Source organism: Cottoperca gobio, chromosome 21 (assembly GCF_900634415.1).
Source record: "Cottoperca gobio chromosome 21, fCotGob3.1, whole genome shotgun sequence".
Lineage (NCBI taxonomy): Eukaryota > Metazoa > Chordata > Actinopteri > Perciformes > Bovichtidae > Cottoperca > Cottoperca gobio.
Genome location: NC_041375.1, coordinates 15,487,402 through 15,502,951, shown reverse-complemented (window position 1 = coordinate 15,502,951; position 15,550 = coordinate 15,487,402). Strand labels below are relative to the sequence as shown.

At 41.2% G+C, this 15,550-nt stretch overlaps 1 protein-coding gene across 1 annotated transcript in view; it reads right to left on the bottom strand.

Moving 5' to 3' along the window:
• nalf1b (NALCN channel auxiliary factor 1b) overlaps window positions 1–8,501 on the bottom strand; it is an 87,355-nt gene extending 78,854 nt beyond the window's left edge. The window contains exon 1 of the mRNA XM_029459236.1: window positions 7,206–8,501. Within this exon, the coding sequence (XP_029315096.1) occupies window positions 7,206–7,931 (726 nt within the window). The 5' untranslated portion in view covers window positions 7,932–8,501. The remainder of the gene's footprint in view (window positions 1–7,205) is intronic.
• Window positions 8,502–15,550: the final 7,049 nt, after the last annotated feature.

The window sequence follows — 15,550 nt, the reverse complement described above, 5'->3', positions numbered from 1 at the left end:
AGCCCTAATTGAATTTGAGGGAGAGAGAGAAAAGTGCAGGACTTGCAGTTGGGCCATGCTGTCTGTGTTGATAGCAGAATAATCTGTACATTATGTGCTGTGTGCTACTTTCATTCAATTTACATAAAAGAGCTTAATGTGTTAACAGAAACATATGCTGAGTTGATGTATTCTTATAGTGTTTCTACCTCTGAATATCTAGTTGTCCCAAACTTAGTATATATTACAGAAAGACTACATATTTCATATATATCTACTGTGTCACTTGAGCTGAAATACAAACAGATTTAGATTACGTGTTTTTAGCCATGCTGGCATTGGGAATCTTGGGATGGCAATGTCAGTCACCTGTCAGTTATCTATACAAGAAGATTGTTCTGCTCTGTTAACAGTCGTCCTTGAACTTTATTTAAGATTGCCATTTTGTACAGACATTTACGGTCCACAGACAGTGTATCCTATTGACTCCTCTCACTATGTTTTGGTTCAGAGTGTTCTGATGGACTGACAAAAACAATCTCAACACACTTCTTTAGTAGCTGGTCTGGAACTTTCAATTCTATCCCACAATATGAACTTTTAAGCCAAAATGGATAAGAGCTCAGAAATGTTTAATTTAAACATCTACAATCTACATTGCAACTGGCCAATCTCCATCTGTTAAGGAAGAACATATAATATGATTGTACGGCCTAGATCAGCTACTAACAGTTGCAACTATTTGATAAACTGCTATCAAATTTGAACACACATTCATGTTCTTGTCCAGGATGAATTAATCTGCAAAAACTGCAAAACCAACCACAGTCCCATCCGCCTCAGTTGCGCTTCATGTTAAGTGCTAATTAGCAAATGTTAGCATGCTAACACACTAACATAATATGGTCAACATGGTCATACCTAAACATTAACATGTTAGCATTGTCATTGCTGACATTTCAATTAGTTCAAAGCACCTCTGTGCCTAAATGCAGCCACACAGAGCCGCTAGCTTGACTGTAAACTCTTTTAATAAATGAATGTATCTCTGGTATACTTCTTAAGGCGTTGTAATGCTACATTTCCCACCTGGGGATCAATGCAATCTTTATCATAGCTTATCTTCATTTTGCTTTGACATAAACTAAGACTCAAGCGAGGACTTCTTGCTATTCTGTTTATTTCAATGATTGGAAAACCCAATCAGCCTATATTTACTGTATAGTTAAAACATAAACAAGTTAAATAGGGGCTTAACTGAATAGGCTTGAAGAAATAGAGAGTGGTAAAGGAGAAACAGTGATTGAATAACAGTAAGAGAGGCTGGGTGAGGGATTTGTGTGAACAGGCCTGTAATTCAAGAGAAGGGAAGGACCTTAACCTAGATAAGTATCTATCACTCCAGCGGGATCAGAGAGCTCAACACCCACATATTTCTACGAAGGAAGAGAGAGATAGAAACCAAGGCCCCTGATGGGCAGTAAGTCTATACTGAAAGGAGGAGGGTGAGAAGGGTGGAGGTGATGTAGAGGCTGATACTGGACACATGTGTATGTGTGATGTTGGTTCCCCAGAGCTCTGACACAGATGGGAAAAAGACAAAGAGGGAAAGGATGTGAAAGTAAGAGAGAGACAATGACAAAAAGAAGGAGAAAGGAGATCAACATGTTGAGACGGAGCCCTGGAGACACAGCCACCAGAGAAGCAGAGAATTACGGGAGTGCAAATTAAATTACACCGGAAGGGACAGTCAGGTCTGGACCTGCAGTAAACACTGCACATGGGGCTTGTGTGTGTGTGTGTGTGTGTGTGTGTGTGTGTGTGTGTGTGTGTGTGTGTGTGTGTGTGTGTGTGTGTGTGTGCGTGTGTGTGTGTGTGTGTGTGTGTGTGTGTGTGTGTGTGTGTCAAGATACATTTGGTGAAAAGGTCTATCAAATGATCATGTTTATGTTTAGAGTAAGTTAATAGAATGGCCATGGTCTGGGGCTGATACCGTAATATAGCAAAGGTGGTGCGATTTGTTCGCACACTTTCAGGAAGTGGTATCTGAGAGCCACTAGTCAGAGCAAGAAATAACCTCAAAAAACAGCTCACAAATATGTACATAGTTTGTTTGTTCCCTAAAGCAAGTAAATAACGCATTTGGTGGGGAGTATTTTCAGCCACGGATTAATACACACTTAATACACACTATTTGCGACAGCAGGACAGGGTATGAGGATTGACTCTGGCAACAGTGCCGATTTTCATGGAAATTAAGAAACATGTCACAACGGTGTGGCTCACTGATGTGTTTTTAGGCAACAATGGAGCTCTATGACACAGAGAAATAAGCTCTATGAGACTTTAGCTGCACAGGAAATACTTGTTGTATAAACTCTAGTAATACATCATTCTCTGACAGTAAACTAGGCAGGCTCAGTGCCATACACCATCCTGATGAAAACTAGCTTGTTTGAATGATAATGACACCCACAGTTTATATCCGTCCCTAAAATATATTGTATATTATTATTATTATCATTATTATTATTATTATTAAAAAAATGCTGCCAAATTGCTGCCATTTTGCTAGCTCTGGCTGACGTTACACTCTTCGCTAGCACTTGCCCAATCAGTATTGTGCATGTGCAACTCTCAACAAAGGTGAAAAAGAGGCGAGATGGCTCACTTGCGCAGTACCGACCAGGCTGAATGTACAGATCGGGTAGCGATTGGCACGTGTTGTTGTTGTTGTTCCTGTGTAGCGTAAATTAGCTGATAAATGAGGTGATATTGTGCATAGACTTGCTCCCTCGGATTTCCGGTATCGGAACAACTCTAGTTTATATGTGCTGATATTGTTCCCTTGACAGTTTCCAATCCAGTGCAAAGTTATTATTGCTGTTATACCTAGTTTAAATTCACCTCTGAATCCTAATTCATATTTTCAAATATTCCTTTTCTTCTCATCTCACTGCCTATCTGTTCTCCTATCCCTTATAGGACAAACTTATACGACATTGACAACACACATCATCAGAATACACATACACCATGTGATGTTACAGTTACAATTAATACAAACTATTTGATAAGGAAGCCTTGAGAAGTTGTTTAAAATGTGACTGAAGAACTGGAGTGGTCTGGCATGAGAGAAATAAGAGAGATAAGAGTGAAGAGCAATAGTTATTGTTTCAAACTGTCAAATCAAATCAAATCAAATCAAATTTATTTGTATAGCCCAATATCACAAATTATACATTTGTCTCAGTGTGCTTTACAGACTGTACAGGTTACGACATCCTCTGTCCTTAGACCCTCGCATCGCACAAGGAAAAACTTCCTAAAAGAAACCCCAAAATTAAAGGGGGAAAAATGGAAGAAACCTCAGGGAGAGCAACTGAGGAGGGATCCCTCTCCCAGGACAGACAGACATGCAATAGATGTCGTGTGTACAGGATAAACAACATAGTACAAATACAACATTTGACAGAAATTATGTTGTGTTGAAAAAAAAAAAATAGAAAGTATGGATGAATCCAGGAAAATGTCAATAAGGCTTCCCGGTGTCCAGCAGGACCAGGTCAGAAGGCGCTGTCACGATTCATCATCCTGACGTAAACTTTATCAGTGGCAACCTGCCACATGAGAGACAGACACTCTGGGGATGATACCCCGGATGGTGAGTTAGTAACACACATTTACATAAATGCATACAGATAGAGAGGGAGAAGAAGAGAGGGAGGGGTGGAGAGAGGAAGAGAAGGAAGAGAGCAGGGAGGTGTCCCCCGGTAGTATAAACCTATAGCAGCATAACTAGGGGCTGATCCAGGGCAAACCTGAGCCAGCCCTAACTATAAGCTTTATCAAAAAGGAAAGTCTTTAGCCTACTCTTAAATGTGGAGAGTGTGTCTGCCTCCCGAATACAAACTGGAAGCTGGTTCCACTGGAGAGGAGCTTGATAGCTGAAGGCTCTGGCTCCCATTGTGCTCTTAGAGACTCTAGGAACCACAAGTAACCCTGCAGTCTGGGAGCGTAATGCTCTAGTTGGTTTATAAGGTACTATGAGATCTTTAAGATATGCTGGAGCCTGACCATTAATTGATTTGTAAGTCAGGAGAAGGATTTTGAATTCTATTCTGTATTTTACCGGGAGCCAGTGCAGAGCTGCTAATACAGGAGTAATATGATCCCGTTTCCTTGTTCTTGTCAATACACGTGCCGCTGCATTTTGGATCAACTGAAGAGTCTTAAGCGACTTTTTGGGACAACCTGATAACAATGGGTTGCAGTAATCCAGCCTTGAAGTAACAAATGTATGGACTAGTTTTTCTGCATCATTTTGAGACAGGATGTGTCTTATTTTTGCAATGTTACGTAGATGAAAGAAGGCAGTCCTTGAGATTTGTTTTATGTGGGAGTTAAACGACAGATCTTGATCAAAGATGACGCCAAGATTCCTTACAGTGGTGCTGGAGGCCAAGTTAATGCCATCCAGAGCTTCTATGTCATTAGAAAATGCGTTTCAGAGGCGTTTAGGGCCAAGTATAATAACTTCAGTTTTGTCTGTGTTTAACATCAAAAAGTTGATAGACATCCAAGTTTTTATGTCTTTAAGGCATGCTTGAAGTTTAGCCAATTGATTGGTTTCATCTGGTTTAATTGATAGATATAATTGGGTATCATCCGCATAACAATGAAAGTTTATAGAGTGGTTCCTTATAATATTGCCCAAAGGAAGCATATATAAGGTGAATAGAATCGGTCCAAGTACAGAACCCTGCGGAACTCCAAGACTGACTTTGGCTGTCATGGAGGATTTATCGTTAACAAGTACAAATTGAGATCGCTCAGATAAATAGGACTTGAACCAGCTTAGTGCGGTTCCTTTTATGCCAACACAATGTTCCAGTCTCTGTAGTAGAATGTCCTGATCAACAGTGTGGAAAGCAGCACTGAGGTCTAACAAGACAAGAACAGAGACAAGTCCTTTGTCTGATGCCAATAGAAGGTCATTGGTAACTTTCACCAGTGCCGTCTCTGTGCTATGATGAACTCTAAATCCAGATTGAAAAACCTCAAATAAACTATTATTATGTAAAAAGTCACACAACTGTTTTGCGACCGCTTTCTCAAGGATTTTAGCGAGAAAGGGTAGATTAGATATCGGCCTATAGTTGGCTAATGTATTTTTATTGTCCAGCAGAGTGGTTCTTCAAGGAGCAGTGGTTTGTGATACAGGCTTGGGGTGCTGTGCTTTCACAAAGGTCACATGAACACTGGAGCAGATTAGCAATTCAGATTGGGCTAAAGGGGCTAAAAGGCTGCTGTAGCCCTGCTTTAGTCTGATCAAATTAGCAAAGAGTAGAAGTGCAAATGCTCACTAGTGATTAGATGGCATAAGAAGGAAGTAGCTGTAAGATAAGATCCATGCACATACATACAGCACATACATATATGCATGCACACACACTCTGACAAACAGGCCTAACAATAAGCTATGACTCACAATAAACAAACATATAAGCAGCACATGATTCCTTTGTGATGTTTATCCTCAGTATATCCTCCCACTAACTGGCCTTTCTCACACACACACACACACACACACACACACACACACACACACACACACACACACACACACACACACACACACACACACACACACACACATGGATTACCAGCACTAACAGCCCAGCACCCTGATCATCTGCCCTTGTACGACATCCATCTCATAGAAATGGGTTTGAGTTGTAGGATCATTACGAGGGCAGTTTTAAAGGGAAGATCTCTTGTTTTCTGAGGTTCATTCCCTGACCTGTGTTATAGTGCTGTTCAGGCTTTAATAACAGTCATTATAATTCCACAAAACCTTAAAGTTCAGGACAATTGGTTGTTCTGCGGTGCATCAAACACAAAATCCTGTTACAGTACAGATGAAAGGTTCATCTGCCAAGCATAAATAAAGATCGCAAGTACATGCGGTATAAGAATGCATGTACTGTATTTATACCAGAGGCAAGACAAGCCATACGAATATGATCAATCTCGTTTGTTCTTGTCAGGCCATACTCCCACATCCACAGTGTCATTAACCATATTCCATACTGTTCATTGATGTTAATGAAAGACCCCCACACCAAACAGGAACTCATGAACCCCCTGATTTAGCTCATCAGGGATGGGTAGAAGTGATAGAGATGCAATGTTCAATAAATGAGGTTGGTTATGGTTTCTGTCCAATAAAGTTAAATACAGTATATAACCATACTTCACTGCTAGACTAATTAAACCAATGGAAATAATTAACTAAATAATGGAAATAATAATAAGTACACAGCTAAAGAAACAAGCATATCTTCCTGAAAGGACATTTGCAGGGTCTGTTTTCAGCACCATGGACAGCGGCCACAGGAGGATGTACAGCTGTGGGAAAAAGAGCCTCTGCAACAGTCCAGCGCACAACAAATGAACCAGATGGAAGTGTAATTCAACCAGTGCACCCCCATCATGTTACTATTTACAGGTACCTTTTTCTTTGTTAAACACAGCCAAGCTTTGATGCTTCAAGTAAAACAAGACAAAATGTGTGTTGTATGTGTGTGTATAGACGATGCAGACTTAGCTATGTTGTTGACATACACAACATGTACTCCACAGCCTGAGATATGTGCTGTGTAAGGCTGCCATGTTATTGAAACAACAAGCAAACAGGGGACAATGCAAAGCCTGGATTAGGTGCAGAAATCACTCGCGTGCTATTAACAATATTGAAGTGAGCACCACTCAACAGCCCTCTCTCCCCTCTTCTCAAAGAGCTGCGGTGCAAGTGTCGCCCTTGCTCCAAATGTCAAACGTCACTTCCACAGTCACAGTTCACAAAGTGGTGCATATTGGAAAGATTAGACATAGTGAACCAGAGAAAAAGTAACAAGGAATAAATAGAAGGAGAGTGAATGATGGGGGCCTGTCCTCTAGTCCCCAAAGCCATTGTCATGTGGAAAAACTGTGTGTTTGTTCAAACACTTACAGATCAAGTGAAGCAGTATAAGCACTGGTAGGTAGCCTACTGGTAGATCTCTAAAAACTAAATAGCAATATACTGACAGATGTGCCCAACGGTTACCATGGCGACTGTGAACCCACCCCCTTAAAAGCACTTTTAGGTGTGTGTGTGTGTGTGTGTGTGTGTGTGTGTGTGTGTGTGTGTGTGTGTGTGTGTGTGTGTGGCCCCTTCCTACCTTGCATTCCTCCATGCACGTCCTGACGGAGTATGCATCCGTCTCGTATTTCTCAACCAGCAGTTCAAACTCCCGGTATTTCTCCTCCGCTTGCTGGTCAAGAAGCTGATAAGCCCGGACACACTTGCTGCATCCTAGCAGATCCATCCCCATATCCAGGGTGCAATTCAAATCGTCCGGACTCGTAAACCCGTAAAACAAATCCAAAAGTGAGTAGGTATTACAAAAAGAAAGGTACAAATCGCTCAGATTCACGTACGCCAACGGTGTCCCCCTTTCCCCTCCACCTGAGAGGCCCAGGCACACGGTCTTCGCGTCCGTGAAAGTAAAGCACTCTTTGGACCAGCTGTCTGGATGACAGGTGTCCATTCGCCACAGAGGTTTGGTAGAATTCCCTAGAAAAATAACATCTTGCTCTCTGGCGAGACGGTTGGGGTCAGGTGATGTTGGGATATGGTGTCGGTGGAGGGAGTTTGGGTACTCGCCCATGTTCGTAATTGCAAGCCCCTCGCCCGACCGCTTGTCTCGGGTTCGCGTCAGTTTCGCCTCGGCACAGAACCACAAGTGATCAGAGAGCAGGACGGTGATGAACAGCAGAGAGGCCAGCGACAGTCGCCATCTCTGGGCCCGCTCCGACTCGGTAAATGGCTTCTCGTTCTCTCGGGGTGCAAACCAGTATTTTAAGCCTTCATCATGCTGCCGACGCATCCAAGCACCCCTGGTCATATTTTAGGAAAGTGCTGCCCTGGCCGACTCCACCGCGGGGGCTGCTCTGCCACAATACTCATTGACTTGGGGGAGACGGACTCCGGTTGGTTCTCCTCTGTAACGGTGGGGTGCCGTGCCTCTGCCGGTCCAGGGCGCTCCTCTATCGCGCCCGCAGCAATCGGTGCTATTCCGATCCAATTAGCGCGCCCGCACAGATTAAGCTTCTCGCTGCCGCATCCCGGTTCTCCATGGCTCTCCGGGGGGAAACGGCGTCCTCTTTGACCGCATGCCCCCCTTTCCCTACCGTCCCTCCCCGGGTTTGTTCTCTTTTCGGGGGCTCAGGGAGACCAGCTGTTGCGAGCCTCTCGGTACTGATGCTGCGCGTCTGCCGCCGTTCGGTTTGCAGATTCACTTAAAGGAGAGCAACGAGCCCTGTCGATGCACGCACTCTGTCCGGTACCTGGGCGGAAAGCTTAGAATCCTTTCTCCCTTTGGCCATTGTCATCTTGGACTGCGGTTAAGTTGCCGCCATGTTCGTCTTGAAACACTTTTTCGGAGAGCTGGGTCGGTTTGCGTCATCTCCATCGTTGCGATAGCTCCATCGTTGCGCAGTGGCGGAGCAGCTTATTACCTATATGCACACACACACACACACACACACACACACACACACACACACACACACACACACACAGGGAGTGAGAGAGAGAGAGAGAGAGAGAGAGAGAGAGAGAGAGAGAGAGAGAGAGAGAGAGAGAGAGAGAGAGAGAGAGAGAGAGAGAGAGCATGGACAAACACTAAGGGTGTTCAGGCTATCCTCTTTCCTCTTTTATGAGTAATGGTCCCCAAATATTGTCTTTGCAGAGCGCAAACACCGACTTTTGGCGACATCTTGCTTTTGGTGCAGGATAGGCGCGTTCGCTAAAACAACAATGCAGTTAAAGAAAATCCGACTGTTTCTGTTATAGTCATTCAAATGTATTGATACATGCAAGCTGTACATACAATACATTCTCAAATTACATTGTTTTTTATGGCCCAGCAATTTAAATGAATATGAAGAAAATTAACACTACAGGAAACTATTCAGGCCTGAGCCTCTGTGGTGAGCAGCTGAACAAGCAAGGGTTTGAGCTTGGGTGGGTCCCATCTTATCAGCTGTGTTGTGGTCAGCCAGTGGGTTTAAAACAAACATATAACTTACAGTATGGCCCTATATGTAATGTCCCTGTGTGTGTGTATGACAGAGAGAGAACAAGGGAGGAGGGAAAGACAGGTGGTAGTTGCTCTTAGGGCCTGAAAGTAAATTACAGTATTTAGCCACGTCCTTAGAGCTACTAATCATTGTCAGTGTGCATGGCTTGGAGTGCTACCAAAGAGAGTGTTGCTTAATGTTAATAGGCTGTATATTAGGGATAAGACAAGAGATGATTACCTGATTAATCTGTGCTGAAGGCAGGGTGGGAGGAAGCCTATTCTACAATTTGTTGTTGAAGTGTCCAATTACTTTTAGTGCAGCCGGTGTCCCTCTGCCAAAAAAATGATGTGACAACATATTGAATAGTGTGAATTATTTCTATGGCAAGGCGAGGTAAGTGTGCTTATTTACATTTCAGAAAAAAGGCAATTCAAAGCACTTTACATAAAACATAAAAAAAAGACAAATAGCAAAAGAAACACATTATGACAGGACATTTTATACAATTAAAATCAGTTATTAAAAAGTCAAGAGAATAGAAATTAAAATCAAGCTAAAATAGAACAAGATCAGCCTTGATTTAAAAGAACTGAGGGTTGAAGCAGACTTTTTTTGCAGTTTTCTGGGAGTTTTATAGATATTATAAAAACTGAACGCTGAATCAGAAATGTGTTTTGCTCCTAAACCATTCAGTGCTTTATAAACCAGCAGTAGTATTTCCCGAAATATTACTTGATGGGAGAACAGCACTACATTTCGGCACTATGAATAGCTCACCACTTATTGCTGTCTGTGTGGAAGGAGCAGTTTTCTCAGATTCCCTATCACAGAGGTTTACTTTGTAAACCTACCCTTTATTTGTGTCGTGGTGTTGGTGGAGTTGCACCTTCAGTTGAGTGTACTCAAGAGCTGTTGAACATAAGAAATCAGAACGCTAGTAACGTAGGCCATTTCCTCGATGTTCTGAGTGGAGGGAACACTCTTGTCTCTAACATCATTTGATGAATTATCACCAAATGCTCACACAAGGAGGTTCAATTTACTTGATATATTTGAACCCCTTGTTCTGTGATTCACCTCTGATGGTAATGGCAGCTGAAAATACACCATGCAAGGCCTGAGTTCTGGTCGGAACGTTAATTAGAAACTGCGGATGGTGTTATCACAAACATCTGTTGTGTCATTGATAAGGATGCATGAATCCTCACAATTCATCACTCATTGCTCTCACATATTATGTCACTGCAGGATGCTGTGATCATGCCTCGCGCCTTCGACTAGTGTTGCCTAGTCTGCCTTTACCTGTTTACAGTTGCTCAATGTCCTGCTCTGTCTTTGAACCTAACTGTGTGTGTGTTTGTGCATGTGTGCTCCTGCCTCCCCCTGCTTTGTTGGTAGAAATATGGATATAGGGACCATGCCAAGAGTGTCAGAATACCGTTTCCAGATTGTTTGATCTGCTTGATGCTTAACGCCTGACTTATGTCAGCTTCTGAGAGGTGGCCAATCAACAACATACGTGTCTGGCACAGCTGAGAGTTATCAGTTTCACACCACTCCCAACACTTTCCCTACCTGTGTCTTTGTGTGTGTGCGAAGGAGAAATAACTGGTGTGAGGGCAAGGGTGAGACAGAGTAGAGAGACAGAGAGCGAGAGTGTATGTCTGTGAGATGAATGCAGATTGCTGGCCCTTAAATCTGGAGCCATCACAGTAACAGTAAGGGCTGACAGACATGACTCATCCACTTACATGTGCATGTGTGTGTGTGTGTGTGTGTGTGTGGGGGGGGGGGGGGGAGTGTGTGTGGGTGGGTGTGTGTTTGTGTATGTCAACTACATACATGTGTAGAATTGATTGGATTATCTTTTTGTGCTGACACAGTAGATCTTGTTAAATCAAAGGTCATTTGCACAGCTAGTCCTTTTTTATATTTAAGTCTGTAGGAAAACAAAAGCAGAAAATATGTGCGTCATTCAATATCAAAACAACTTTTATATCTATTCTTACATCTTGTTCTGTCTTGCTTGTCAAAGCTCAACCATCTTTTTATAAATGTCTATTTAAAATGTTTCATAAACAAGTGGAGGGTTCATTGCCTTTTCAGTACTATTTGAAGCTTCTGAAGTCATTCTGAATCTGACCCAATTCCAACTATAAAAAGTAATCACATTCTGTATTGTTTTTCTTGAGTCATGCAGTAAGCTTAAACTGATGCTGACAATGTTGGTTCTTTAAAAACCAATATGTTATGAGGATTTTGAGTTTTTCCTTTTCACCCTGATGTACACTATCTCATCCTTGAAATGTGTTTCCCCACCCATCAGCATTCCTAACATACGGAGACAGGGAGGAAGACAGAAGTGGACCGGACCTAATGACACTCTGAGGAGGAGAATGAGGTGAAAGAAAAGAGACAGGTGACATCAGCCAACTGTGCCACAACCTTCACACCTCCTGCACACTGTGTCAGTGTGGAAATTGACCTCTTTAGGTGAATCTGTCACTATATATCTCTCTCCATTTCTTGTTCTCTCTTACCAACAGGCTCTAAGGTGCACGGTCTTCCTTTTTTTCCTCATTTCAATGATTTGTCAGGATTTTCTTCTTTCTTACTGCCACCATCTCTCTTCACCCTTCTCTTCCTTCTTCTCCAACTCATCAGACCCTATTCAGCTCTGATATGACTCTTCCTTAAGCTCTCGTTCACCATCACTCAGTCTTCCTCTGTCTCTCACTCTCCTCCTGTGCTTTCATGTGCCTGACGTCAGAGAGGTGAAAGGGACAGGCTCCGTCTCTCTGATTGGTTAGAGAAGACAACACCCTCAGCCATGAATTACTGTCCTGACTGGATGTTACAAAGAGATGTGTGATTTAAGGTTAGTGCATTATCCCACTTTAGAGCAAGTATAGTGTATGCACCTGCAAAGATATGTATGTGTTGCATATAGGTATGCTTACATGCTTGTTTTTGTGTTCATTTATTATTGTGTTCTGCTGCTCTGGGCCACTGTGTTTATATATTTATTATTTGAAGGTGAACGTTCAGTCTTGACCTTAGGACGTAGTGAATATATATAAAAATGTATGATCTCAAGGTCAACTAGCTTTCAATTGCATCTCACGGTCTCCATCAGCAAATTGAGTTTGCTCAGTTGTCACTTACCTTAAGTATGGAACTTCGGTCATGTGATAACAGTAACATGTAATATTGATACAACACCACTGTTTTTGGAGTATTTTTGCACATTTAGCTCTTCTTCAAACCAGGTGTAATCTACATAAAACTGCTGACAATTTTTCTAAGTATGTTTTTGGATTTGTCAATGCATTTGTATTTCTTACTTTCTTACTTACAGCCATGGATTTCCATGTATTCTTGTATTTTATGAAAATCATTTAAATACAAATGTGCTTGTCTTATGCCATTACAGTCAAGATTTAAAGTCTATTTTGATTTGTTGTAGTTCATTAAATATTTGTTATTAAATATTGCAACAACTATAACATAACTTTGACTAAAACATATGCATAGTTATTGTTCACCGTGATGGATTACACAACCAAAGAATATCCACAAATTGATTCCAACTACAATATACATAAATTAATGGAAACCAATGGCTGCCTGGAAGGTGAAAAACATCCATGTAGAAATTTGAAACACTTCGACAATTGGTCAAACTAAATTGCAATGATGGAAGTTATACATGATTTAACATAAAGGGCATTAAATATGGACACTCACTGGTATGGTCCTTGCATGTATGTGATGAAACAAATGCGCCATGTTTGTAATTGAAGAGGGATTAAGCCAATGATGGAGATACCACCATGCAGTTCAACCTGCCACCTCACCCTGCACCACCTCTGCGCCGCCCTCAGGGTTTTACTCTCCTGATCGATTGGTTGACCCCATTTCCATTCCAGAAATCCCTCAGCAGCTTATCAACATAGCTCACTTTCCCAAGGACACTGCCTATTCCCATATCCATGAACTTGGATTCCTGGCCTATATTCCCACCGTGAAACCTGGATCTCTGCACTCACACTGCCTCCAGCTTCAAAGGAAATGTAACTGTCAGGGAAGGCGCTTTTTTCCCACGCAAGGAAACATGCAAACTTGTTTGTGTTAGAAATAAAAATCAACTGATGTCAGGGCACTTGCATTAGTATGTGTATTATTAGCATTGTTGTGACTTAAACAGCTTATTTAAATATATATTTATTCCCTTTGTATGCCTGCTTGTGTTCTACATCTACATTCTTGTTGATATTACTATTACAATAATCATATGTAACACTGTTGAATGTGTGCATAACATGAGTGAAATGTATTTGTGTGTGTTTGTCCTTATCCTCTCTTACCCTGATGTTACATCACTGATGGCCTGAGACAATATCGTACACTTGGAATGATTGCTCTCTCTGGGAAAGGAGCAGAAGGCTGTAGAAATTATAATCACTCTGGGTTTTACTTTTCTTACTCTAGTTCTAACAACCTAACCATTTTAAAAGACTGTGTCTCTTTAAGCAGCAAGAAAGATGCGTTTTGCACCAGATTTGTAATGTGAAGTTAAATTAAACCTTTAACAAAAAATGAATTATGATGATTTTAAGGAATTGATAAGGATCAGCATTATTTTATTGTGTCCTCATAATTTTTGATGTTGGTGTGCAAGTAATGTCTTAATGTTTAACCATGCTAGGTTCTGGGGGTGGCAATGTCCGTCTGTCATTCAGTCTGTCTACTACTTGGTCCAGAGTGAAATATCCCAACAGCTGTTGGACGGGTTGCCATGACATTTTGTACAGACATTCACAGTTTCCCAAATCATGAATCCTAATGATGTTGGTGATCCTCAGACTTTTTCTCTAGCGCCACCATGAGGTGGACATTTTTGGATTTAGTGAAATGTCTCTATCACATAGATTGCTATTGCCACACATTTAAGCCTCAAGATATATTGTAAACACTTTTGTGACTCCCTGGCTTAGTCATCTAGCGCCAATATCAGGTTTATTACCAGCAAAACTATTAAACTGAATAGTATGGTATTTCCATTAAACTCAGCTCTACTTTGTCTTTATTGCTAAATAGCAAATGTTAGCATCATGCTAACATGCTAAACCAAGGTGGTGAAGTGGTATAAACATTATAGCTGATAAACTCAGCATGTTAGCATTTTCATTTTGAGCATGTTAGCATGCTGAAATTAGCTCAAAGCAGAGCTTCACAGGCCGTTTGCATGGCTGTAGACTTTTAGTTCAGTCGATTCTAAAACAGGATGGAGACATGAACACATTTTTTTTGTGTCTTACAGCAGTCAAGTAAAATAACAAGAAGTTGGGAAAAAATATCCTCCCAAGGTAAACAAGAGGCTGGAAACAGTAGAGGACATATATATATATATATATATATATATATATATATATATATATATATATATATATATATATATATATATATATATATATATATATATAAAGACAGACTTTCTTAAAATTAAGTAAAGGCAATTGACTTAAAACATATATAAATATTAATGAAATAATAGACGGATCATGTTTTGAGAAGATGTTTTAAATAATATATATGAAACTGTAATAGAAAGCTGTAGCAGCAGTAGTAGGACTACTTCTATAATGAAACATCAAAGGCTTACCTCTTTTTTAATGTTTTATTTTGTTTGTTTGTTTGTTTTTTTATGTATGAGCTGCTTTCTGTATGGGAGAAAGACAACGAAAAGTAAAAAGGTCAAAAATAGTGTCAAGATGTTTAAATAATGTATCAATGATATGTATTGACACAAATATAAATCAAGGAGTGTCTGTATTAGTAAGGAGAAAGCCATGGGCCTGCTTCCTCCAGATGGAAGGAGCGGGCCCCTGTAACACCAGCTGCAGCCCTATTGTAAACAGCAGAAGGCAGGATTTACAGGAACTCCGGGGCTGAGACTGAGGCTCCACACTCCAGCAGAGAGAGCCCAAAGGATTTTTTATCACCAAGCATCCTGCTGTCAATACCAACCTGAGCTCAACCTGCATTACCATGCCCGTCTGTCTATCGTCTCCTATTATTCTATCAGTACATTCAATTCTACTGACTTGAAAATAGAGATCAAACCGATTTGAAGTAGCGTTTTGGAGCTGTTGGTATCGCTCATATGGTGTGAGTTAAAATACCATATGCTGACTGTAATGGGAAAACAGATAGAAGACCATGAATGAACCATTTATTAATGCAAAGCTCAGTGTGTGAGTAAAATGAGCCTGGTGTTTCTAAATGTATTTGCCTCTCACTAATCTGTGCTGTCAGAGAAAAGCACCTCCTGATGAAATGGATACGTCGGCCCCTGCATCCACCAGGAAAGTGAAAGAAAAAAAATGCGTATTGAAGCCTTTGAAGAACTGGAAGTAAAATCTAATCCTGGCTAACA